Source organism: Pagrus pagrus (assembly GCF_965226575.1).
Source record: "Pagrus pagrus genome assembly, chromosome: 13".
Classification (NCBI taxonomy): domain Eukaryota; kingdom Metazoa; phylum Chordata; class Actinopteri; order Spariformes; family Sparidae; genus Pagrus; species Pagrus pagrus.
The window spans coordinates 22814152-22841216 of record NC_140197.1 but is presented as its reverse complement, the minus strand read 5'-3'; the positions used below and the strand labels follow the sequence as shown (position 1 = coordinate 22841216).

At 44.3% G+C, this 27065-nt stretch overlaps 1 protein-coding gene across 8 annotated transcripts in view; it reads left to right on the top strand.

Annotated features, from left to right (window-relative positions):
• The window catches only part of arhgap23a (Rho GTPase activating protein 23a), a 72948-nt gene that overhangs the window by 34170 nt on the left and 11713 nt on the right, over positions 1-27065 (top strand). For 4 of the 8 annotated variants that reach the window (XM_084371857.1, XM_084371856.1, XM_084371852.1 and 1 more), the window contains exons 2-8: positions 12228-12431; positions 15754-15778; positions 16157-16249; positions 17355-17433; positions 18047-18101; positions 19759-21388; positions 25881-26036. In XM_084371857.1, the coding sequence (XP_084227983.1) occupies positions 12228-12431; positions 15754-15778; positions 16157-16249; positions 17355-17433; positions 18047-18101; positions 19759-21388; positions 25881-26036 (2242 nt within the window). Of the gene's footprint in view, positions 1-1725; positions 2836-12227; positions 12432-15753; positions 15779-16156; positions 16250-17354; positions 17434-18046; positions 18102-19758; positions 21389-25880; positions 26037-27065 lie in introns of those variants that run through there. The other 4 variants (XM_084371855.1, XM_084371854.1, XM_084371853.1 and 1 more) reach the window with 3 other exon arrangements.

The following is a 27065-nucleotide window of genomic DNA, read 5'->3' as shown; positions in this document are numbered from 1 at the left end:
CAAAATGCTGCATTCGTGGGAGCAACATGGACGATAAAAAAGAAGCTGTTTGGCATTTTAATGCACAGATGTTAACATGTTTCCGGTATTTCAGGGAAGAGGAAGAGGAAGAAAGGAAACGATGTAATGACTTTGGTCAAATTCATACCATCAACCCAATGTTTTCTTTTTCTGCCATGTTTCATTGTCACATGATGTCAACTCGGCAATCTGCGTACCAACATTTTTTCAGACTTTCCAAGCTGTTGATTGGACATGTGAGATCAAGGCTAAGGTTATTTTTTGTAGTTTGTTGGGTGTCTCTAGTGGCTGTGTTGCATAAAGTAGTGTAGACCTCAACTTCCAGCAAATGAGGAGCTACCAACGTGATGCCTTGTCTTTTGAAATGCAACCCAGCGCTGCCAGAATGCAGTGCACGGCTATCTACCTAGAAAATGAATGGGAAGCGTGGAAATGACAGATCCTGTGGATGTGGACACATACCTTTGAGGTGCCGGTGTACTTTCTGTAACTGTCAGAAACAACGTGACATTCACACCAGTTTTACACCATAATTGGTCAGCTGTGCGAAGGTGCGGCAGGGTTCGAACTTCCCAACTGTTTCTGTCACTTTTGACATGTGTGACTGAGCACAACACTGTGAATGCCTTCCAGGGGAAACTGTGAAAATGTGCGCTGGTGTTCCGATTTAAAAGCAATTATCAAGTCTCCCTCCTCTCTGTGACAACAAGTGTGGCTTTTCAATTGTAAACTCTTTTGCTTTTTCGATCGATTTTTCCTCTGTTTAATCTGTATCTTGTGACTCCCGGTATTAATAAATATCAGGTGCAGGAGTAGCCCTTTAAATAACGATACATTAGGAAATTAAGCAAGAAAGATATAAGATTAGATCCTCAAATCGTCCTTAACAGTGGATATTTCGAGCATGATGCCTCAGATTACATTTTTTTATTGTGATTTTTATCACACCCTCATTCTGTACAAGCCGTATCCCAGCCTGCAGTGTTTGTTCTAATAGGCAAAGCGCAGCATATCCAGAGGGTACAGTCTGTGTATATGGCGGCTGATCGAGTTGATACTTGCCCCGCTGTGCGGCAGGTGAAACCTGTATAACCTCATTGGTAACGGATGTGTGGCGTGTTAACAGCGTCGGAAGGTGAAAGTCAGTCATCTGCAACAACATGGTCACCTGTCTGCCGCTCCTGTCCGGATCCTGGACGCCTGGCTGTTTGGTGAGAACTGTGCTGGGAGTGGAGGGGAGGTCACCTTTCTGACTGATTTAGCGTCGTGGTGTTTAGGTGTCACTGTGCTGAATGGGAGGATCCTGTGAAGAGGAGTGTGTGTGTGTGTTAGTGTGTGAGGGAGTTGGATAAAGAGGTCATGTTGACATCCAGGAGTTTTATTTTGAGAGCGCTCTCCTCTTTATCCTTTTTCCATTTCTCTCCTCTGATTATCATCTTCCCTCCGCTGTGTTTTTCCCTCTTAAAGAGAAAGGGAGTGAAACAGTGAGCACAGCAGCAAGCTAAATGTTTTCTTTTCTCTTTGTGCTGGAAATTGGCCCCTTTCTCTCTCTCTCTGTTTTTTTTTTTTTTTTGTTTGTCTCCCCTCTGGCTGGAGGGGAGGTGGCGGAGGCAGGGCCGGCTTTTGTGGAGTTTAGCGCCGGGATCACAGCTTTGTCGCTGTGTTTGTGTCGCTCGCGCACACATGCGGCACACGTGCAGTCACCAGGCTCACCAAGAGAGACCTACAGAGGATTTAACCTATCAGCAGCAGCCCACAGGTGATATCTCCATCCGGACTGTTAACTGCTGGAGCAGGACCCCCCCCATGGCCTCAGAGATGCCCAATGGATTAAACTGCAGTTTACTGTACAGCAGCACAGTTGTTTGCTGAAGACTGTTGAACCGGTTGGTGTAGAGGGAGTGAGTTATTGTTAGGATTGGGTAAAAAAAACAAGGAAGAGAAAGCAAAAGAGGAAAGAAGAGACAGAGTGAGGGATGAGGTAGAGAGAGTCACAGTTTGGGACTGAGAGATGAGAGTGAGATGAAGGGATTCGTTTGGCAGTGGAGATAAAGAGGGAGAAAATAGAAAGAGAGGAGAGAGAGAGAGAGAGAGAGAGAGAGAGAGAGGGCAGTGGGAGGGAGGAGAGACAGAGGATCCAGCCCTCTGGGACAGCAGTATGTGTTTTGGGGGTGGACAGAGTGGCTTTGTATGCAGAACATCACCGGACACCAACGGGAGGGACGCTGTCAGTTGTTCTCTGTGTGTGTCTGTAGTGAAACCAGACCTACCTCTGATCCCTGTGCCACACACACTCCTCCATCTGCTGGCCAGGAGTCTGCCTTCTGCTTCCTCTGGACTCTCAGAGTGTTTGAATGTGTGTGAGAGAGGCTGATTCGCGGAGGACAGGAGCGAGAGGCTGTGATGTGGAACTTGTGGGATTAAACTTTCTGACAGCGATGGATTGGAGCCCGGAGACGAGGACTGAGAAGCTCCACTAAAACCACCCCATCTTCTCTTGGCGTGATTATCCGTATTTCTTCATCTGGACTTTGTCCACGACCGTCGTGTGTGTGAGTGTGTGTGCAGCCCATGTGGGCAGTGAGGGATGCGGATCTGAGCAAACTCCACGCCCCGATGCCCGCTGCTATGCTGCCATGCCCTGCGCCGGCCGGGTCTGACTGGAGCTTCCAGAACCCGGTGGGGGTGGACTGCAGCTCCCCCGAACCTCGCTGCATCTGGCTGGCGGTGCTCCGCGGTAACACTGGTTCAGTGTCGTCGCCCACGCCGACCACCATGCCCGTTGGGCACAGCCAGAGCTCTCGCCAGCCCAGGGTAAGGAGAGGTCAAAGGATTTCCGTTAGTGGCAGGAGTCATTGATTCATCGGCTGCAGTGAAATGATTGGATGATTAATTCTCATTGATACCAAATTAAATGTTTTAGTTGGAGGCAGTTAATATAGTTAGGTAAGTAGGTAATGATCGTTATTTTTCAGATCAATTGATAACTTGTTTAGCCTGTAGTGTGAGAAAATAAGGACCAAGGCTGCAACTAGCAATTATTTTCATTGTTGAGTAATTTGTTGATTATTTTGTCAATTAATCAATTACTAGTGTAGTCCATAAAATGTTAGAAGATGGTGAAATTGACGATCAACCGACGATTATGTCCTCAAAAGTCTTGCATTGTACTCAACTCTAAGATGAAGTAAAGAAACCAGAAAGTAATCAGATTCAAGAGACTGGAATCAGTGAAACTGGACATTTTGTCCTTAATAAAAAAAATCTCAAACTGATTAATTAAAAAGCAATAACTGATCATTAAAATTTGACACGCTAACATGATGATGCAAACATATCATTGGCTGCCCACAGGGGTTTCTGTGCCTGTACAAGACCACACACACACACACACACACACACACACACACACACACACACACACACACACACACACAGTGATATCAGCAGAATCATGTCCAGAAACCGCTGTGTGGGATTGTTTCAGTCACACATGTCAACAGAGTATCTGTGTAACTGTCGGCCCATTGTTTGAAATTTGTTAACTACTCAGCTGCTGACAGCTCTCAGTGTCTCCAGGCAGGTAGTCGTGGTGCCTTCAGGCTGCTTCTGTTGGACTCACTGTTTTATGACCTTGGTATGTGTCGAGGGATTTTAGATGCACAGTTAGATTATATCTGTTTGGGCTCAAAATGAAGAATAATGTCACCTCTGAACATCTCCATCAGCTTTTTCTTACCTTGTGTCTTGTTTATTTTGTCTGTAGTGATGTCATGTGTGGCTTTTTTAATTTAGATTATTCAAATTATTTGATGTTTGCGGTCTTTGTGATAGTCTGATAAACATCTCTGGATGTGACGTAATGGTAAACAAAGTAGTGCAAACAAGGCAAACAGCCAGCAGTGCAAGAAGAAACATGTTATTAAATTCAAGCGTTGGATTATTTACCTCTTTCTTTCTTTGAAGACCCTTTCCTTGTCTATCTGACATTATTTTTAAGGATATAATCCACAAATTATACAAGATAGAATGAAACTGAGGTTGATTTCTGTGCCACTCTTTTATTCCACAGCTGATGTGTGTTTTCTCCCATGTGATTCTGTACGTGTGGCATATTGACCCCTTCCCATCTCGGAGGGGCTTTCTAATTAGTGGCTAAAGACAGATGAAGGGGGCAGCTAAGTGCCACTTTTAGCGAGGTGTTGTGGAAAAGCTGCGCGATTGTGCATCCCCACCCCCCACAATGCCCTCAGAATTCAGGGCATCACTTCCCCGCATGATCTCATTGCGGTGTGGGCATTTATGTGGAATATCGCATCCCCCCTTTTTACCCCTTTTTCCAGGTTGTTACCATCCCCCCTCTTGACTCGTTGACACAGTTAAGAAATGCCACAATCAGGAATGTGGGTGTTGGGGGAGGAGAGAGAGACACTGTACGGACACAGCTGGGACAAACACACTGTACACAGTTGTGTTTAAGGAGAGAGGTGTCGGTTACAGTGAGAGAGTTTCATTGGTAAAGAGGAGGAGACGCAGCAAAGTCCTTGTCGGTCGGCAGCCATCTTGGCAAAACTGATCAAAACTGCTTAAAAAGTTTGATGACTGTGCCCCAAAATATGATTTTCTCACTGGTACTACTACTGCGCAAGCCTACGGTTTCAAGACAACAATTTGACGCAACGATACTCAACATAATGGCGTCAGCTCATCCGACCATTAACTTTTAACTATTTTCACCTTTCTCTGTAATCCTGTGCAAAAGCGTGATATCCTCTTCTTGCCTGTCTATTAGGAGTTCTTCTGCAGCCACACCAAATCTGTTGAAACTGTCGTGAATCTGAATTATGTGCTTGTGTCAGTGCGACGACATGATTGGCTGATGTGTTTCCTGGTTCGGCTGTGATAACGCAGACGATTGGCTATCAGGGGAAATGTGTCTCATAGCTTCAATCTCTGGTGTTTCGCACTTTTCTATTCAAAATGCCTTAAGCAGTTTGTCTCCTCTCTCTCTTTGTCTCTGGCAGTCACCATCTCATACTGATGATGTCAAGTTGCTCTGAGTCATTGATGCTTATCCAGATGCTAACATCATACATTTCTTTTATCTCTACATCAAGTAAAGTCATTGTTTTTTTTTTTTTGTATAGCGCCAATTCAAAACAAAAGTTATCTCATGAGCAGTTGGATCATGTCTAGACCATTCTCATCATTTAATATATTCACAGAGACCCAACATTTCCCCCATGAGCAAGCACTTGGTGAGAGTTGCGAGTGTCTTTGATTTTTATTGTTGTTGTGATTTTGTCTTTTCCAGTGTTGCATCTCTTAACTTAAAGCAAGAAGATTCTATCATTGACGCTACCCACATAAATACGACATTTTTCATCAAGATCCATGCAGTATTCCATGAGAAGTTAACGGAAATCGCGAAAAATCTCACTTTGTTAACGAGAGTAAAAGAAAGTTCCTGGATCTGTCCCTTTATCCGGATCTGCACCAAAAGTTAATGAGGTCTATTCTAGGCGGAGACCTATCCTCCATCTAATTTTAATGGAAATCCGTTTGGTAGTTTTTGTGTAATCCTGCTTACAAACCAACCAAAAAATGCAGAAAAGCAAAAATAAACCATTGTCAGGATAACTTTATGTCTATATTATGTAACAAACTTGATTCTCCTTCCTGATTGAGAGCATAGAAAAGTTCCTCATTGTTAATAGGATGTAAATCTTAACTTAACAAACTTTCTTTGGTACTTTCCCTTCCTTCAAATGCGTCACAGTGAAAAGTCCCTGGCCACACATTTAAACACATGTCAAACATGAACTACAAGTGTCTCTGCCCACTCAGAGCCACCGAGTCATCCTGTAAAAGTTATTCTAAAACTTCCAGCTCCTCCTGGGCTTTTTTTTAAAAAACAAGCATCACAGGCATCACCTGCAGCGAGCCGGGTGTCGTCACACAAAAGAACAGTACAATATGTTTTGCTGCTCGAGTAGAAAACCCTGTTTAACCGACGTTGCATCATCACCTGTTGGCCTTGTTAGACTAACAGTGGGGTTGAACTGGTTTTTGAGCACACATACTGATGTTGCATGCAAACACACTCACACGCACACATTCATGGCTCATAAAACGCTGTGTTATGCAAATCAAACAGGGATGTACAGTTTTTGAACTTGTGTTTTGGATCCTCAGTCGTCGGGAAGGTTGTGTTCTTCGGTCGGATATTCATACACTCGTCATGGGTCTCCTTCATGGGACATAGGATGCATTTAGACCTGCAGAGGTGGTGCAGCGCGCCCTCCGTGTGGCCGGTGAGTCCAGGAACCATCAGGACGAGTTTGACTTTCGCCTGGCTCCCCCTTGGCAGCCCGGCTCAGGGCCGCGGCTGCAGACAGCCATCGGGATTAAAGGCTCGTCAGCATTTGTAACGTCCGTAAAGCTCCACTTTTCAAACAGGTTGCAGCTCTCAGCTGTTTAAAAGAGCATTATTGTTCTGCCCTGCTGGGGTGTTAGCAGGAGCCCGGCTCCCCGACAGTCGCTGCATTCCTACGTGCTGCTTTACCTCTGGATGGAGCGAGGAGAGGAGTGTGTGTGTGTGTGTGTCTCTGTGTGTGTTAACCAACATGTACGCTGGTACCGACGATTATAGCTGCAGCATGACTGTATCATCATGTCCTAGAAAAGCCTCTTACAAACAGAAAATCCACTTTTATCAGATTTTGTGAAAGATTATCACCTATTTTTGACATTTGTTTTTATTTGAACAAAGCTGATGGAGCGCTAAATGTTGGCACTGCCAGTTAACTCTTTTAAATCTTGGCAAATTTTACTCCATTTTATGGTATCGGCACTACTAGCTTAGCTATACATAGCCTCGTATTGTTATTTCACTCTGGCTGTCATTTATCACTACAAATTTATTTATATGAAAGGATAGAACAGAGTCCGTGTCACAAGGTTACAACTTAGTGATGTTGAAAAGCCTCCAAAAAGCTAATTTTCCTGGATTTATATTATGTCACTTTGCTTTGAGTGATGATATCAGCTCCTAACTGTAGAGGACTGAAACTGCCCAAATGAAAAATAACTAAATACATAATAATAATAATGATATAACAAACTTTATTTATATGGCACTTTTCTTAACAAAGTTACAAAGTGCTTTACAAAAATAAAATAAAACCAGACATGGCAGATAAAATGAAAGTAAAGGACAAGAGCAAGTACGAAAAACAATAAAAGGCATAAGATCAAATACAACTATAAGAAAAAAGAGCAGGTAATAAAATACAAATTGCTCAATAAATAAAATATAGTAGAGATAATATTAAAAATAGATATAGGCATACATTGATTTATAAAATCTGACAAATTGATATTTCTGTATTAATTCTGTTTCTGTATTTTTTTTTTTCATTTATTTACCTTTCATTACCATTCATACATGTATTCATTTATATCTGTATTTTCTTTTTACATTTCTTTATCCACTTAGAAATATCACTGTTAATTTGTTTATTGAGCCATTTATTTATTTTTGATCTTGGCAGTTTCAGTCCTCCGTACCCATCATTGGGTGATGGAAACCAAAAGTGTAATGCTGATATACAGATATCAGTCAGGTGGATTACCTTTGATACCAAATAAAACATCTTAATTTGATCAAAAGTAACAAGGAACACCTTCTTTCTATAACATTTCTAAGCAGATTTCTGGACATTCACCTACAGTGGACAGTCTTTACTTCTATCTTTTCTGAAATCACTGGAAAGAGCAAGTTTCCCTGGTTTCTGTATTATGCGTATGCCGTCTGTGCGCTCCTGTTTGACTGAGTTATGACTCCAAACTAACAACTCTTGAACCGAAGTGCATGAATTGAGTTCAAAGGGTTAAAATCTGCTACATCCTCTGCTCTCCTTCCACCACATACATTCTGTCTTTTCAGTCATGCATCTTAATGATCCGCCTTCTAATTGAAATCAGGCGGGTAAATATCCACAGGGAAGCGCTCGCTGCTGTGTTTGTTGTCACCACTAAACACCTCCTCAAAGCAGGAAGCTGTCGTGTGGCACGATAAGCTGCCTGACACATTCAAAAACAGTTGTTTCCAGTGCGGCTTTTCTCATGTGTGCTTTAATAACATCATCCTCGGGTGGTAATGAGATCCCTCAAGGCAATGTATTATCTGACGGGCGCTCAGAGTTTATTTATTACCGTAATTGGCTTCAACAGGTGAGAACATGTTTAGATATCAGTGCTAACAGGATAGATTTCCAGTAGGAGAGGAGGAAATGTCTTCTTTTCGAGCGAGGTTTCCCTTGTCTGTGCCCTCAGCCTGCATAGGAAGTCAAGTTTAGACTGAAACCGCAGAAAAAAATTTCCAAGTGCCTTGTTGGTTAAGTGTCCGACTGCCTGGAGAGTCCAGAGCATGTCAGCAAGTTTGGATTTTGGGTGAAAACTGAGCTGTGGAAGACAAACTGGTGGTGTCAAGGCGACGAGGGTACGCAATAGGATTTATTTAAGGCTTCAGGGGGGAAAGGTCGACTGTACACTTTGGCAGAATAGACGCACATCCCACAGAGTCCAGAGCAGCCGAGTGGGAAACAGTGCTGGCTCAGAGACCCAGTCAGACCCTGTGTGTTTTGGGTAATCACAGGGTTTGGTATTCCCAGCGCCGGGAGGGGCCATGTGGTCGAAACCGGCGTGCTGGAGCCTGTCCCTTGCTGGGGCCCGATACTCCTCCTCCTTCTCTTCTTCTACGTCCTCCTCATCCTTCTCCTCTCTGTGCTCCCTCACCTCCTCTGCCAGTTCCAGTGTGTGTTTCAACATGTCCAAGCCAAAACCGCTCCCTCTGAGGAATTCACTCCATCTCTTCCTCCTTTCATTTCCTCGTTTTTGTCTCCTCGCGAGTGTCTCCTTTCCTTTATGATTTTTTATTTGACACCCCAAACACGCCTCCGTCGTCACGCACTTCTTAATGTTGCTCTCATGTCACACAAAGGGCCTCACTGCTCGCCTTTTTGAGAAAATAGCAGGTGTTACTTTACTTTGTTTAGACTGCCAGACTAAAGATCTGCAAAATATACACTTCATACTTCGGAAGAGGCTTTGTGGTGCTTTGGAGTGGAAGAGAACATCCACGTTTTCCAAAAATAGGGTTGCAACAAACGATCGTTTTCAGTTTGGATTCATTCGATGATTATTTTCTTGATTAATTGTGTGGTTGTCTTGTTAAAAAATGCCAGATCAATTGTAGATTTATGTAATAGATGACAAATAATCAATGAATCGCTATCCAAATATGTATCTGCCAACTTGAAAGACATTTCATAAAGATATCTAAATGCCCGAACGTATTTTTTGTCTCCTGGTCCTCGGATGTAACATAAAAGCAGAGGGACAAAATATGTTTTAATTTCTGGATTTCCATGACACGAAAGCCTGCTTTGAAAGAGGAAGAAAATGTGGAAGGGGAGGCGAGGCGAGTGAAGGAAACTGGAAGGAAGGAAAAAGAGGAGTGAACGAGTGGGAAGTACCTCCATGATGGAGCGAGAGAGAGAGATCTCTGAGCGGGTTTTTATTTATAGGAGCGTCTACCACACTACCACACTTCCTGCCTCCGGCCTGCCGCTTCCTGTTGTTGTGTGGCCTGCCAGGTCAAAGTGTGTGTGTATGTCTGTGTGTGTTTGTTATGTATCAGTGTGTGTTTGTGTGCAGAAGGGGGACAGGAAGTGAAACATGGGGTGCCCATTTTGGGGGGGGGGGGTTGCAGCTCGTTGTCTAGACATGTTCACCTCTGGGCCACTGACATTAAAACACACAAACATTCTCACACTTCAGACAGTCAACAGGACCCTGTGGTCAGCTAACCCGCTGAAATGTTTAAAAAATCCATGAATCAGCTGGACTGGTATCTTTTAAGGGCATGTTTACACCAATTGTGTGCACCCGGTTTGATTTATTGAATCTTAACCCTGGTGCATTCAGTTTTATCTGGTCTGAAAAATGCCAGAGTGACGCCGAACTACACCTACAACACTGTAAACATAGTTGTCTCTCAGTGTACTGAGCTCTTGCTGCTGGTGTTGATTTGTAGCTTGCATGAAATCACAGACTAGAAATTTACCAGATTTATCTTCTGATTATCATCCAGTGACTGTATTGACTCATACTGAACCTTTTCCTTGCGGGCTGTTGGCATATTGAGCCATAAGAGACGGTACTATGTGGGAGCAGAGATGAGTGCACCATGATTTAAGAACCTTGATTTAAGTTTGCAGCTGCTGGTTTTGTTTGTGAGCCTGAAACTTACAGTACTGAAAGTGTCACAGTTGGGAAGCTGTTAGTGCACACTGAGATGACTTATGATTTATCTTTGAAGTAGGGCTGCAACCATAGGTGTCATTTACACGGGGGACGCTGTCCCCACCATTTATTTCACTTTTTAAAGCATATCAGGTTAACAATGTTCCGAGAAACAGCTTGAAACGCCAAGAAATGTTGTCTATCAAATGAAAATGGCTGACTGACATGCACTTCTACAGTAGATGTAATATTGGCATTGTTCGACTGACATGGTGTTAAAGTGGTGGATGAGATGCATTTTATGCCCAGTATATTCCTGTTCTTCCACTGTAATTATCTACTCTGACCTCACACTGATCCTCCAATTACATTGCCTGAAATCACATATGTTGAGGAGAGTTTTAAAAATGGCATTCGTTTAATTGTAGATTAATCGTAATCATTTTCTCGATTAATTGATTGGTTATTTGGTCTTTAAATTGTCAGAAAATGGTGAAAAACTGCACTGATCTTCAGTCGTTAGTGTTCAGTTCTGGTAGTCAGTATGCTTGAAATGTCAGTTTGTACTAAACTGACGTCAGTTGGCAGCTTATTTGTATTTTTAATATTGATTTATCTCTTAATCATATGATTAAAATGCTTCCTTTGTCCAAACAGCAGTCCAACACTCAAAGATATTCTGTTTATTAGTACAGAAAACAAAGACCAACAACAAATATTTACAATTAAGAAGCTAAAACAAGATTTCTTTTGACCTTTTTGCTTAGAAGATATGTTGAACAATTAATGGATTTTCAGAATTGCTGCAGATTGACTTTTTGTCAGTTGACTAACAGCATAATTGACCACTTTTTCAGCTCTACATTAAAAAAAACATAATTAGAAAAGATTTTCCAAAGCTTTCATGCTTTATTTTTTGTTTTCAAGATGTGTTAGTTTACAGAATTTCAGTAGTCCATTCCTGTCATGCATTGCACTGTGCAACAGTAGTGTCTATGTCAGCACATTTAAAGATTAATTGAGTTTAAGTGACATGCTGACAAGTGTATTTAATCTATCTAAACTAAAACATACTGTATGTGTAGTGCATGCTAAAGCGTTAACACAGCAAGTGATTGATCGTCTGGGTTGGGACAACACATTGATGATTACAGTGTTCAAGCTGTCTCCCAAATGTATGATTCGCTCCTTGAGGAGTTCAGTGGGTTCAGTTTAACTGAGAAACGTTTGATAGTGAACATGCAGAGCAAGATAACCAAACCTCAGCAGACTTGATCTCTGAGCTGAGGATCTCCCTCCTCCTCGCTCCCGCCTGTTTGGTCAGGTGATGGTGTTTGACTGACAGATGTGGGTCGTCGGGGCAGCATGAGGGTGATAGTTCTCACGTGTGTCTGTCAGCTGAGCTGGCTGGGCTTATTTACTCGACCTCAGGAATGAGATATTTAGAGAGCGGGTGAAAATCTGCCTTTATTCTCCACTCAGAGTCCAGATTCCCTCTGGACATTCTCTCCCTGTGATAAGACCAAGGTCAGTGTGTTCAGAACTGGGTGAAGTCCCACGTTCCCCCCTCAGTGCTGTCTAGACGGGGCCCTTCCTGATAGTGGACCCCCCAGGTGTGTTTATGGGCTATTGTTCTGAGGGTGGTGGCATTCAGGATTTAGCAGCCTCTGAGCTGCATTCAGGACTTCACGAGAAAGCTGCTAATGTAATACCCAGCAGCAGAGTCGCCTTGTGCATCTCCAGGGAATCATAAAGTGTGTTGCATCTGGAAAACTGGACCATTTCTCCAGTTCTGGTGCTAATTTTGAGAAAATCCAGCAGATTCTCATCAAGAAAAAGATGGAAAAAATATGCATAATCCTTCCTGAATCTCACCAAAACTCTGTCTGTGTCCACAGGCTAAGGGGCGGAGGGATGGTCTCTCCTCAGCCGGTGACAACCCTCGGCCGCCGATGGCGACCCGGCCGGGAAGGGAGGGGGTCGGCGTGGGCTGGAAGGGTCCCCGGACGCTGGTTCTCCATAAGAACTCCCAGGGTTTCGGCTTCACGCTACGCCACTTCATCGTCTACCCTCCAGAGTCCGCCCTGCACACAAACCTCAAGGTGAGAATTGAGTCCTTTTTCAGCTTCCATGTTTTTACACCACACACACATCCTCTCCGTTTCACACTAGCTGGCATTAAGGCTTTTCAAAAGCCTTACGTTTAACTTGCTGATCCCAGGACAGAGCCAATTTGTGCTCGGAGATAAAGCCAATCATACTGAAGTCGAGGGTCAGCGAGGTTGGGCTGAGCGAAATGAACTCACAAGACAACAGGAGAAAACAAGCCTGGCTGATTTGAGAATGAACAAACCAAGCCTATTAAAGCAGGGATCAATGAGATTTAAAAAGATGAAGAAAACTTTTAATTGTTTTTCAGCGTCACGTCACAGGCCTTGTGTGTGTGAGTGGTTATTTAGCTCTTTGAGGTGTGGGGGCAAACGGCTCCAGATGTGAAATTGAGGGATATGGAGGCAGGGGTGGGGTGAGCCAGCTGAAACAAGGCCTCTATTATTATTCCACCACCCCACCATCCAGCAGCTGCAGATAGGAGCGCAGATTGAATGAGATCTGTTGTCTTAGCCTGGTACCACTCTCTGGCAGTCAGGCCGTACCAGCCCGGCTCCGAACAATAGGCCCACTGCTGGCCTTTGGCCCCGGTTCTGTCCTTGTCTCCTCTGCCTCGAGGGTCACATGGTGTTTTTGGGACAATCGAACCCACAGAATGAAGAGCCTGCGTGAAAGTCTCCCAAATTACCCTCATAGTGTCCAATTATCAGAGGCCTACTGGGTGCATGACCCAATTGAGCGCTCATTTCATGGTGTCTGCAGGTCCTGAAAGTCTTCAAGAGTCTTCGATTATATTATGTAAAACATTAATTCATCCATGCCACCTTAATTTGTACTCATTAAGGGGTAACCCTCATTTACAATGACATCGCGTTAATTACAAAAACAGCAACAAAGACATATACTAACAAAGAAAAGGCAATACTACAAATAGCTAATAAAAAGCCATTAAAACTTTGCGATTAGGGAAGATAATTTGATTGAAATGAAATTGAAATGTCAGAATGATACAGTTATGTTAAAGCCCTAAAAGCGGGTTTTTACGATTAAACAAATTATTGTTTGATATGTGTGTTGTTGGAGTCTGTATCAAACAAGCTTGTTTTCTTACATCTGGAGAACTTACACTGTTATTGTCTTTATAATCATATGAAGAACTGTGGGGGTGGGTAGTTTTAAAGATGCAACATCTTCTGCAGGTGTTGACCCACTGTCTCGCCTGCCCTCTTCTCACTGCCTCCTCCTCAGTCCTGGATATTTTCAGACTGGAGGCTGGTCACTTGCTGAGTGTCCCCAGCTCGGAGCTCTATTCTGGGGGGCGGCAGCTCTCCTTTCTCTGCCTCTAAACCCCCCACCATTGTCTGCACAGCCAGGAATGAGCCCACTCAGCGCAGCATAAAGCCAGGCAGCAGTCAGCCCACCGTGCCCCTAAACCCAAACTGTCCACTCAGCTTAGTATATGTGTGTGTGTGTGTGTGTGTGTGTGTGTGTGTGTGTGTGTGTGTGTGTGTGTGTGTGTGTGTGTGTGTGTGCGTGCGTGCGTGCGTGCGTGCGTGCGTGCGTGCGTGCGTGCGTGCGTGCGTGCGTGCGTGCGTGCGTGCGTGCGTGTGTGGACATGATCAAACAACCTGCAGCTATCGAATCTCACCACCACCATCCTCACTGCTGATAGCTGTGTGTGTGTGTTTGCTTCACATGACATCATGAGTATCTGACAGACTGTCTAACCTGAAAGTCATCATCTCTGCTGGAACCGCACTTCAACATTTTTATACAAGAAAAGCTCATTAAAACCCAAACAGGTCTGTCTTGGTTTGGCTCGAGTCACCTGTAAACACTCACTGCAGGATGAAATGACAGAAGGGATACTTATAACTTCTCCTGTGGTCTGGAGTTGGTGGAGATGAAGAGATTAACCAGAGTAAATTTACAACTCCTGTCATGTCAGGGTTGAAACTTGACCCAAACTCTGTTTTTTTTTTGGCAAAAAAAGTTCAGAGTTTAACCTGTATTATGTTAAAGCTTCAGATCTTAAAATCTGGAGCATGAACATTTCTGCCTGTGACAAAAAGTACCCAAAAAGTGAAAGTCACCCATATGAAGAAGAAGTATTTTGCTATTAAATGTACTTATGGGTCAGGAGTACAAGTATGACACGTGTATGAAGAACTAGGATCCACATCAAATTGTACTCACTCATAGATGCCAGCCACCTAAATACACCTGATTTTGTTTTTTCTTCATGATCCATGTATTGACAAAATGAGGAAAATGCCCTCTCTCGCAATATTAAAGAAAGTGTGAAAAAAATCCCAGAGCTGTCCCTTTATCCAGATCCGCACCAAAAGTTAATGGGGTCTTTTCTTGGCCGAGACCCATCCTCCATCCAAGTTTCGTGGAAATTTGTTCTGTAGTCAGGTGCACCGAACCCCTGCTCAGGGGACTCGCTCTGACACCTCTTCATACATGAATGCATGTGTATAGGTCCTCTTTGTGCATATGTGTGTATTTCGGGCCCGTGAAGGATTGAATTTCCTTGAAAATAAAGTATGTGTTCATCTCCTTCTATCACTGCTGTGAAGTAAAAACCCTCAGTGCAGCATCATGTGTGAGGAGTTGTGTCCTACAAGATGTACGTAAACCCTGAATCAGCATTGGGTGATACTCTATAAATAGATCCTCTGTTTTTCCAGTTGCTGAATGGCCAAAACTGTTTTCCAGTTAAATGAGAAAATTAGTAAGACAGAGCATCTGATTATCAGTCCCGAAACCTTTTCAGGTAGTGCAGCAAATATTCTCTGTCCTCTTTCGTCAAAATCGACAAACAATAAATTCAATTAGTTGTTTTGCTTTTTTTCAATGGGAAAGAAAGGTTGGAAAGGACTCAAATTAAAGTTGTTGTAGGTGCTTTTCTGGATAGGGACAGTGACACGAAGACACGAAAAATCCCAAGAAAACTTCAAGGCGCTCTCTTTTTATACAATTAAAATGCCTTTGTTGTCGTGGCATTGTCATGTGAGACCTGCAAACAAAGTCAGACATGTTTTTGTCATCAGAGTTTCGTCAGTGAGTGAAAAAATAAAACCTTTTATTTCTTTTGTAGTTTGGAGATCATCTTCTAGGTTGTTTTGCTGCTGCTGTAAAATTGTTTGCGTCTCACTGTCAGCTCTCTATCATCTAAAGACCCACTGCTTTACAGTTCCCTTAATTATTAATATGACAATGAAAGTTGCTGCAGTTATTGTCTAGTGTTTTTTTTATTTCTGTCTTCTAAACTGGTTGTTTTCTATAAATATTTGTTTCTTTTCTTTGCAGGATGAGGAGAACGGTAACGGAAAGGGTGAGTGTTCTCCATCTCTGCTCCGCCTTCTCATCAGGCGACAAATTTAAACCTTTATGGTGGGATAACTGATGATGTAATGAGCTGGGACCTCCTGTACTCCCTCCTGTTGCCTCTGCAGCCTTTCTGCGCCCCCTACAGGACACTATGCTGCACTGCATCTTGAGCAGTCTAGTGCACTCAAACTATAATAAACAGTGAATGTTGAGTATTAATTTATCTCACAGGTCGGGAAAGTCATAAACACAAGTCTTTAAAAATTTTGAAACACCTGTGTTAACCTAAAGCTTTACTTGATTTATTTTAAATATGAAGCGTTTTTTACATTCAATCCTAAATCATTGCATTTCTTCTTCCTCTTCGTCTTTTGTCACTCAGGGTATCAGAAAGGTCGAATGGAGCCGATGGACACCATATTTGTGAAGAGCGTCAGAGAAAAGGGTCCGGCCCACCAGGCGGGCTTGTGCACAGGTAAAGGGAACATATGGTGCCGGAGCATGAATGTCCTGATTTGCATTGGAAATCTGTTGGGGAGCGCTCCGGTCACATGACACTGCCGACTGAAGCGGATGCACAATGCAATGATGCAAAGATTCAGAGATGGGCGAACAGCCAGGAGTAAAAACTCTTTCTCATTAGCACAAAACTAGATCATATGGAGGATATATTTTAGCCTTACTGGAGACAAGTTGTTGTTTTTGAACTTCTTTGGATGATTTAACACCAATACCAGTGTGGCAACTCAAATCCTCAAGTGCATTTGAACGTGACAGAGCTGTTGAAGTGTTCCTGTTGTGTCTCGTTGCCCTAGAGAGGCAGCAGATCGAACCAGTGTGCATGCTTTAACATAAGCTGTCACATCCAGAAAGTCACATGCATGAACGTATGCAAACACTCACTGTGAGCGCTTTGTATGTGTTTCAGCTTGCATGAGTACATAAGAACTTTCTTTCCTGGAGCCTCAGTTCACAAAATGCAAAACTGTGATGGCAAAAATTCACTGTGGAGAAAATACTCATGATTTCGAAGAGACTTTAATTTGATCAATGTTAACATTTTCTTACATTTACCTTTGATAAATGAGATAAGATCATGGTGTACTTTTCGCTAAAAAGTACGCTTTTAATGATAAAAAGGATTGCATTTTCAGTTGTCTCGGACTGAGGCACACCTCACTGTCCTTTCATGCCTAATATGAAGAATAAGCTTAATGTTTTGCCTGCATGTTTTTGCATTGTTGAAATTAGACACACCTTAGCTATCAGAACATTAATAAAGAGAATATACACTGCGAAAACTCAAAGGCAAAAGGTCCAAATAAATCTAAATATATCTCATTACACTCTATATATAAGACAAACCCAGAAAGTAGTATTTCAGTAAGATAAATTGGAAATGTTTTTATAGAATTAAAAGATTTTTTTTTACTTATTACAAGAAAAAAAGGTCAGCTTTTTTGGAAATGGGTCCCTGCTCAGTGTCTCCCAGGTGTTACAAGAGATTTGCACCTGCTTGACGGTCCAGATGTCAACATACAGACCTGAATATAATATAATAATATGTCCGTGTTTTGCAGGGGATCGGCTGGTGAAAGTGAACGGAGAAAGCGTTTTAGGAAAGACGTACTCGCAGGTGATTGCCCTCATCCAGAACAGGTAAGACACAGTGCCTGCCTGTCAGCGCTTTGAGCCTTCGGTGTGTTGATTTAGTGAAACATCTATTTGCTTTTTCTTTGCAGGCTTGCCATGTAGATGACATACAGCTAGTCAGTAGTGTTAGTTTTCTCTGGTTTTGAAAAAGATTAGCCTGAAGCGGTGTCCTCTACACACTCACATGCTCTACACGGCCCCTTAGTCGTATAATATGGCTCTACAGAGGGGAAAAAGTGATACTGGACTGGATCTCACGAAAGAAACTATTGTTTTTCCATCCAGATGCTTGGGTTAGACTCTGAAACCTCAGACTCTGACCTCCTGCTAGACCCCAATATCCACAGGGAGGTCAGAGCTCAGGGAGGTTAGAGGTGTGACTGATTTTTTCTCTCGCGATGGAAATTCAGATACCTTAACTTGAGGCTGGGCAATATATGGATATTATATCATTATCATGATCCGATGGGATGTGTCTCACACCTTGTATCGAGCACCAGGTCAGGATATTGAATGAGAACTCAGTAGAAGAAGCCATTTTCTCCTCGCCCAGTTTGTTTTTTACCTCTAACTCTTTATTCTTCCTCCCCTCTTCCTCCCCCTCGTACATGTCCTGCAGTGAGAGTGTGCTGGAGCTCTCCATTATGCCAAAAGATGAAGACGTGCTACAGTTGGTAAGTGTGAGCATTTCATGCGTTAAACATTTTATTCAGGGTTTGTACAGCTAAACCAAACACTTCTTTATGCCTTTATTATATCTAAATTGTTACTATAAAGGTATATTGTCACTTTTTAAAATATTTCCAGCTGTTATATTTAACTCTGATCTTGTGTTTTGAGCATGATTATTGAATGCTTGCTAATTTCGAGGCCAGGAAACAAGAAACAAACATTAATATTAGAAGATTTTTGGTTTACATGAGTGTCATCTTGAAGTCGATATTTGAAGTAGAGAATATTCGTAACCTTGAGAACATAATGGTTAAAATAAAAAATGTTCCCATACTTGGAAAGAATCTGAATATTCTGCAGTCCTTGTTTGCAGAGTTGAACCTCGATTCACCCTGTCATTGTCCAAGAATGTCGAGATTTTCTTAGAATGGCTGCAGAGTGACTCAGAGGCTCACTGCTCCGTGTTTAGATTACAACACGCATTCATTAAAAGCTGCTGGTATCCTGACTGTCGAAGCTTACGTTTTGAAAAAAACAGCTCCGTGCTCGTTCACACGCCCATGTACTGTACGGCACATTTTTTTCGCTCCACAGGTTGCTCCATGCTCGCTCACATGATCAGACATGCATCATAACTCGTCCCTCCCATTAACCTGGAGCAACATGGCAACACAGAAAACCATGTCGCCAGATTTAAGCGATCCTTCACGCAGAAACATCAGCGTTTCAGCCCAAATGAATGGGTTCTAATTTTAAATACACTGCCATGTTTTAACATTTTAAACCCACTCCTCTGTCCTCACACTCCTCCCCTCGCTGCCATGCCTGTATCTGCTGCATTCCTCGCATGACATCACCAGTGCTGCGCCTCCCTCCACACTCCCACAGGGTGGAGTAATAGGCAGAGAATGAGAGGGAGGAGAGAGGGAGTTTGGAAGGAGCCGAGAGAGGAGACAACAAGGAGATCAACCGATAGAAAACTCACGAAAAAAGTGTTAGAAATAAAGACAAAGGTTGATTGTTTCTGTGAGAAGGAGGGTGTAAAATCTGAAGAACGGCAGGAGAGGACAGTCGGTGAGGATAAGTCTTGTGTTCTTCCTCTCTGTGTCTTGTTTGTGGTGACTACAAGCTTAACATGCTGGCAGAGCAAAGGTCTGGACTGGAAACCCTGAAAAACTTGTCTAACTGTGCAACTTAATCATTAGAGTGGAAAAAACAGTTTGCTAGCAGGTGTGTTTTTGTTCCTCTGGTACTATGAAGTCGAGTTGAAGCTGTGAGTGTTGCTTTGAATGTGACTAATTGTTAAAGAAATCGGTTAATTGTGTACAAATCCAACAACATTAGTGAGGACATATGTGCAGCTGGTGTATGTGCAGCGAGTGTTGTGGCTTTAGCTCAATCCAGTTCATGCTAGCTAGCGTGTGTTTGTGCTGCGAGTCGAGGCCCTGGGGACAAACTGTGGCAAAGTGGTTGAGCTTAGAGATTGTTCCACTTTAAGGCTTGTTGTGTAATGTACAGAGGCATGAAGTTGTCTTATAGAGTTATGGTTGTAGTCTTTGTTGCTGTCAAAGATGTTTACAGGGAGAGCACATTTTGATTTAAAGTCATCACACACCTTCTCCCTGTCATGTCTTATCTCTCTTCTCCTCCATCCCCTAGGCATACTCCCAGGATGCCTACCTGACAGGCAACGAACCCTACTCAGGGGGAGCTGAGCACCTCCCGCCACCGCCTCCTGTCTGCTACCCACGCTCCAAGACCACCCCCCCTGCTGGAGCCCCTCCGTCTGCCCCTATGGGCCAGAACCAGCTGGATAACTGGAGTCGCTGGCCAGGCTCTTCCAGCCCATCTTCACCTCTGGATAACCGCTCGGCTGTGGGCAGCCCAGCCAGCTGGCAGGAAGGGCGATCAGGGGAGCCAGGCGGTGTGGGTCACAGCAGCCCAGCCCACCGCACAGAGGAGATCCAGTACGGTATGACCAGCCAGCAGCCTCAGGGGCAGACCAGGGGGCGCTCCTACTCTTCATCTTCCTCATCAGGAGGCCTTCTTTCCAGCCCACTGCAAGTCCACTACCCTAATCACCACGGAGCCGGATCCTCGCAGGCTCAGCCGCGCAAGTCCAGCTCAGCCTGGACCAGCCCCCCTCCCCCCCAGCTCAGCCAAGGCCGCAATGAGCGCTGCCAGCAGGCCCTGTCTGACTGGTACTACAACCAGATGCCTGAGCGCCCAGAACGCAGCATGCAGACTCGCCACCGCAGCTATTCTCAGGACCGGCTCAGTGAAAGCAGAAGGCAGCAGCAGCGGACAGGTGCCTGGCCGCACAGCGCCTCCCAGGACACTCTGCTGTTACTACAGCAGTCAGGACCAGGACCTCATGGAGAGCCCTACTGGTCCTACGCAGACTGGGAAGGGGGTCCAGGTAGGGGCCAACCAGCCTCTAATTATACCCGAACACGCTCTGAAAACCTGCTGGCCCAGTATGATCGCCACGGCCGCTCATTAGAGATGCTGGACCGAGCAGCAGCTGGACTTGTCTCACCTCGGTTTGAGAGGCCTTCGTGGCACCAGCAGGCTCCCCAACCGCCCCCCAGGACTGACGCCTACCCGAGGCAGGGGAGCCATTACGGTGCAGCACAAGCTCCTCCAATGTCCCGACCGTCACATTCTAAACACCACCCGCAGACACACACCCAGGCCCACTCCCAGCCTCAGCCCCAACAGCCTGCCCCCCAGAGCAGGCGGCTTCCCCCCGGGCAGAGCATGGACGACCAGCCGGTCGGCTACCGCAGCTACAGCCCCTCTTTTTACCGCAAGACGGGCCGCATCATGCAGCAAGCCCACTCTTTCAGGGACCCTTCGTACTCTGGCCCCCACTTGAACTGGAACCCAACACCTAAAAGCCCCCCAGAGGGCACATCAGCACCCCTAACTGCCTCTACTTCATCCCCTCTTGCCTCTGCCTCTCCCGAATCCCAGGACAGAGCGTACAGGCCGACAAACCACGAGAGGGAACGAGGGTCAGTGGAGGGGCAAGCAGAGGTGGTGGCACAGACGCAGGAAGTGGTGATGCGGCAAAAACCTCCCACTGGGCGGAGGAACGCCTACGGTATGCGTCACCCCCACTACGCGCTGCCCATGGACGGGCTAGAACCCTCTTTGTTTTCACCAGATCCCCCAGACTCAGCTCCTGCCCCCGGTTCCACAGGAGATGTAGCCCCACGCAAACCAAACGGCAACCTCGCCCCCCTCCCCATCGAGGATGACTCCCTGGCCTCCATCCCCTTCATAGGTAAGCGAGGGATGTTTTGAGCTTCATCCCGATGCCTTAATCCCCCACAAAACCTCCTTCTGACCTTGAGATTTCATCGCTTTCGTTCTAATTCTAATCCTCATCGAATGTTTATTGAATGTTAGTGAAAGCTTAACTGAGAGGAAATGCAAAGCTGAAATTCAGACAAAATTATGAGTTTGGGGGAGTGTGTGTGTTTTCTTAATTTCCTTCTTGTCTGTCTGTTCAGGCTCCAGGCTCTATTCAGTTTCCATTTTCTCATTGTGATGCTGCTGTTATGTGTGCACGTGTTTGTGTGTCTGTGTGTGTGGGGTAATACTGGCACTTCCCACTGTCTTACAGACAGTATGAGTACATTCATTGAATCATATGTGATGGGAATTCACAAGTCCTGCCCCTGGTCTCTAAGGTCACCTCAACATGCTGAGGAAATGAGGCGGTGTCTTGACTTCAGGAGTGTTTGTGTGTGTGTAGTAGTGCTAGATAATTCATGTAGCAGGTCATTACTAAGATTTTTGAGGGTCTTTGACTCCCTGCACCACAAAAAGAGATAAAGCAAGTGGTGTCTGTGTTGCCTTTGACACAACAAAACTGATAACATCTCCATCCGCCTCAGATGATACCAATAAGCAAATGTTAGCATGCTATCATGCTAAACTAAAGCTGGTAAACACTGTGAACATTATACCTGCTATAAACCAGCATGTTAGCATTGTCATTGTGAATATTTTGGCACGCTAGCATTAGCATTTAACTTAAATTACCTGTGTGCAGTGTAGTGTAGCTTGGCTGTAACCTCTGAGCCTTGTTTCATCTTAACCATTGGGAAATTTGGCTTTACAAAATATGAAAAGGTGTAGTTATGTCAATTTTATTTATTTATTTTAAAAGCTTCCTTTCCTGAAACACGGACTGAAGTTTTTTAAAACCATCCAGCAGAAACAAATCTGGAGGACACACGAGGTTGTTTACACCAGTATGTACAGTTATGGCCTACATATGTTGGTGTCAGTGTGAGGCTACTGTGGTCGTGTCCCGGCTTGTTCCCTGCTCAGAAAAGACTCGCAGAGAAAGGGCTCTGCAGGCTTCATATTGGCTTGTACTTGAGCAGCCATTAAGTCAAACCATACGCAAATGAAGCGAGTCGGTCCGACGAGCCATCAGCCTGTCACAGCCTGAAGAAAACCGCCGCTGCTTACCCTAATGCTGAATAGATTCAAATCAGCTGACTTGGAAGCTTTTGACCCAACATGGAATGGCCGCCGATATTTGAGCCAAGCCACGCTCGGCCAGAGAAAGTCATTTAAAGGGAGAAAATCCAGCGGATCAGCAAAACCATGAGGCATCTCTGTGCCTCTGCCTCAGTCTGTTGGAGCACATTCTTGCCTCGTACCTTCAGAAAGCAGGCAGGCAGAGCTGCAGGCTGGGACACGTTTAAAGGCCATAAACAGAAACTGGGCTAGTTTCTCCCCATAGACAAGAACTAGCTTCTCTCTTCTCCCTCTGTCTCCATCTCTTCATCTCTCTGACGGTGATGCTGATATGATCTGGGCCCCGTTTGGGAACATGCGTTTTAATTGGCTGTTATCATTGTTGTCTGCAAAGCACAGATGTCTGTGAGGTAGAGTAGAGAGCACAAAAGCAGGCTGTGTCTGACGGCAAATATGTTTTCGTGACGTCTTGTACGGAGAAGATTTCCAAACTTTGATCAAGTATTTAGCAGCTCGTACAGTGTGAATGAAACAGGAAGAGGCATGTCAACAGATGCAGTGTTTTACTCTGTACCCACTCGGAGTCTTTCACCATGAATCTGAGCTGTAAATTACCAGGAGGTTTTTGTGGCGCTCCTTGTGGGGAACAGTAGGGGCCCATACACTCAGCTCCCGCCCGCCCTCAATGCTGCTATTGTGCTGCTCTGGAAGATGAAGGGGTTTGTGTGTCTGTGTGGGTGTGTGGGGGGTTCAGTCTATGACTATCTTAGCTGGGCCCTGAACACAACAGACCAGCACCAAGACCTTCTGTACTCTGTCCTCTTATTCCCTCTGTCTTGTCTTACAGGCTTTTTTCTCTCCTCCTTTCTAGATTCCTGTTTTTGTTTCTCCATCTGACCTAAAAATCTAGAATACTGTCGAGTACCAAAAGTTGCCATCTAATACTTGGTCAGATGAAAGTTGAAACAAGTAGTTGATTCACAAAATAATTCACAATGTTATCTACTGACACTGCAGGTAGAGTCTTACCCTCTACTGTCATCTCCTCTGACACGATTTTGTACAGTTATGGCGTCTTGTTCTTCTTCGTCTTAGCGTTAAGGTGCTTTACCGCCACCTAATATGAAAATGCCAATAAATCGGTCTGGCTCTAATTTTATTGATCAAACAGTGAATTGCTTTATAGAGACAATAATAGGCAGAATAAATGTTGATGCACATAATTGTTAGTTGCAGCCCAGTTCTCATTTATCTTATCTTTAATCTGACTTTTGCTGATTTAAACCATTTTGCCAATCACAGGCAGTTTCATTTGGACAGAGTTCTTGTACAGCTGTACACCATCTAACATTTGTAACAAGTTTGGTTTGTTTTGTTTAATAGAAAAAAACTGTTTTTGCAGAAAAAAACATGTTTGTATTTCTCAGATTAAAGGGGCTCTGTGGAACTTCTGTGTTGTGTTGGGAGCCGGTCGTTAGTTTATGTTAGCGGACTCGATTTCTAAACTTACATTAGCTACTGTTGCTCTCTGTTAGCAGAGCAGAGAGAGGCACTGAGACAAGGCACTCGAGAACGTACATAAAGTCACATCCTTTGAACTGTAGGAGAACATCCGAGTCCTTCACAAAGAAATCCACAGTCCAGCAGCATTAAACAACTTCAACAAATCGTCCACAGGCTTGTATAGATAAACCAGAGAGATGGGAAAGGTTTAATTTTTCACGTCACGTAACAATCTGCTCACATATGGTCAATAAAACGGTGATTAATACATGTAAATTGTTACATAGAGCCACTTTAAGGTGTAGAAAAGGGCATAACTTTGGTGCTGGTTCTGTCAAATATCAGTTTTCAGCAAAGTAAGTAAAGATATCCTTGCTGTACACTTAGTAACACTGCATTTTTCAAAGTAATCCAATGAGTCACTTATTCACCTCTCTTTTTAATGAAATCTCTGAGTGCTGAGCTCCTGATTTGTTGTAGGACACGCTGTAGAGTCGGGACAGAGCGGTATGTTGCTCCCCTCTGCTGGTCCGTCTCCGTGCCTCTGAGCTCACTCTCTGGCTGCCCCTTAATGACGGCCTTTGTTAAACCCACAGCCCGGCTATTTCTGGGCAGCGCTGTAAACAGGCAGATTCCTCATCCCAGATTGGAAATGTTTTCCGCCTTGAGTCGGGCTCTAGTATGCACAGGAGGGAGGAATAGAACTCAGAGGGGTGGTAGATGGAAGACGGAAAGGAAAAAGAGAGGAAGGTGAAAGATGGGGAAGGTGAGGGATGTTTGCAGGAAGAAAGAGGGAAATCAGAGCTGAAAAGAGCAAGAATTTACAAAAACATTATGCAGTGGTCTGTTGGGGTGAACCTCTGACTGAATCCTTCCAGTCTGCAGGGCTGTGTGAGGCTGTGCTGCCCCCTGTTGTCCCCACAGAGAAACACACAGCGAAGCCTCGCAGCGATTCAGCCCTGACAGTTTATAATGCCACAGACAAATCCAGCTTCTCCTCACTTTATGCAAATATCAGGCCGGCCTCTAATCCTCTCTGTCAGTCCGGAAGTGTGAGCGTCTGTGAGAGTGTGTATATGTTCACGCATGTGTGTGTGTGTGTGTGTGTGTGTTGCAGTTTCATATCCCTTTGCATCAGCCTGCAGTAGCCTGTGTGACCTATAAAGCTGCTTTATGCCTTTGTCTCCTTGAACGCTGCGGCGTTCATTCATGGCTTAAAAAATACCACTTAATATCTGCGTCCGGTCATCAACCATATTCTGTTATGTCCCCACTGGATTGTGACACATTTTCTCACATGTGTGCTCACCTGTATCAGATCACACACTGTGCTGTCGATCTCATAAAGAACTGAAACCTGGAGCCAGTAGATTTCTGTTAAAACCCCCCTCTGTTAGCAGCAGAAAAGCTCTTCTTATGGCAACAGGAGGCACAGGTACTGCGTCGTCCGTCATATATTTGCTTATTTGTGTAACTTTCTGTCTCTGAGGTTGCATTTGTTGTTGTTCTTTAAGCTTCTTCTGTGGATTTCTAAATGAATGAATTGTGTTTGTGGTCTTTTGTTTCTCACTTTCGAGTACAATTGTTGAAAATGTAAATGAAGAATCTCTTCCTCGCCGTTCCTCTCCCTTTTAAAAACCTCTCCTCCTCCACGCTTTCTCCTTATCTAACCCCTTTTTTTACTTTCCTTCCTTTTCCCCTTTCTAACACCTAACCTCATCCCCTTCTTCTCCTCTCCTCCTCCTGCCTCCTCCTCCTTCCCTCCACCCCTCCAACAGATGAGCCGACCAGCCCCGGCGCTGATTTGCGCGCCCGCCACGTGCCGGCGTCCTCCGTGGTGTCCAGCGGCATGAATTCGGCGCCCGCCGTGGTCACCAGCCCCGCCTCCCCCACCTTCACCTTCCCCCTCACTAGGCTCTTCTCACACGACTGCAGTGAGTGCCCCCCTCCTCCCCCTTCCTCCCTCCCTCCCTTCCTCCCCACTGCATGCAGCTGTTTTTACCTGCGATGATGAGCCCTATTTTTACTCCAGAGAGGGGTTGATGATTTTAAGACCCTGTGTTTGGTCAGCTAAGATTTCCATCTTATCAAGTATTTTGAGTTATTGAGTCCTAAAAGTCTTGTTTTCTCAGATTAAGTGGCAAAATCTGACAGTTTCAGACAGTTACTAATTAAAATAAAATTGTTTAAAGAAGTTATGTTTAATTTTTTTGTGATTTTTGTCCAGAAGTTGGTCTAATAATTCTACAATATTAGATTTTTATTAGGACCAGGCAACAATAATCTGACTTTACTTGAGAACAAGACTTTATGGGCTGAATAACAAGACAAAAATCCTTGCAAAGGATGCAATTCTTGGCAGTGTTGTACCATTTTTGCATGTTGGATTTGTATATTGCATGTTCTGCACGACAAATACTGTACAAGCATGTTTGTTCAGAATGTGTTGGGTTGTTTTTTAGGGCTGTGATTTACGATTGTAAATATCTTGTGTTGTCCACAACCAAAAGATATTTAATTTACTGTCGTAGAGGAGAAAAGAAACAGCTGAAATCAGAGAATTTTGACTCAAACCGATTAATCGAATTTCAAAATAGTTGTTGATTAATTGACTTTAATAGTTGACAACGAATCGATTAATCAGTTTTTCTACATGTGCATGAAGCCTAAAAGTCAGTGTGTTTCAGACTCACTTTAGTTAAATTGGACAACTTGCATGAAGTTTCTTTGATATAAATGGCTCAAATGCATGTCAGTCTGTGTTCACAGATGCTACATCTGCATGCCAGTGGTGAGAAAATGTAATCTAACCCACAGTTCCAGCTCCCCATCCTCACCACACCATCCCTTCACTTCACTCAAATCCCCGACCTCCACCACCTCCTGCTCCCCCCTCACTGTCCCCATCTCCTAATCCAACACCGTCCAAGCTGGTGATTGGCATTACATCACATTCTGTCTTT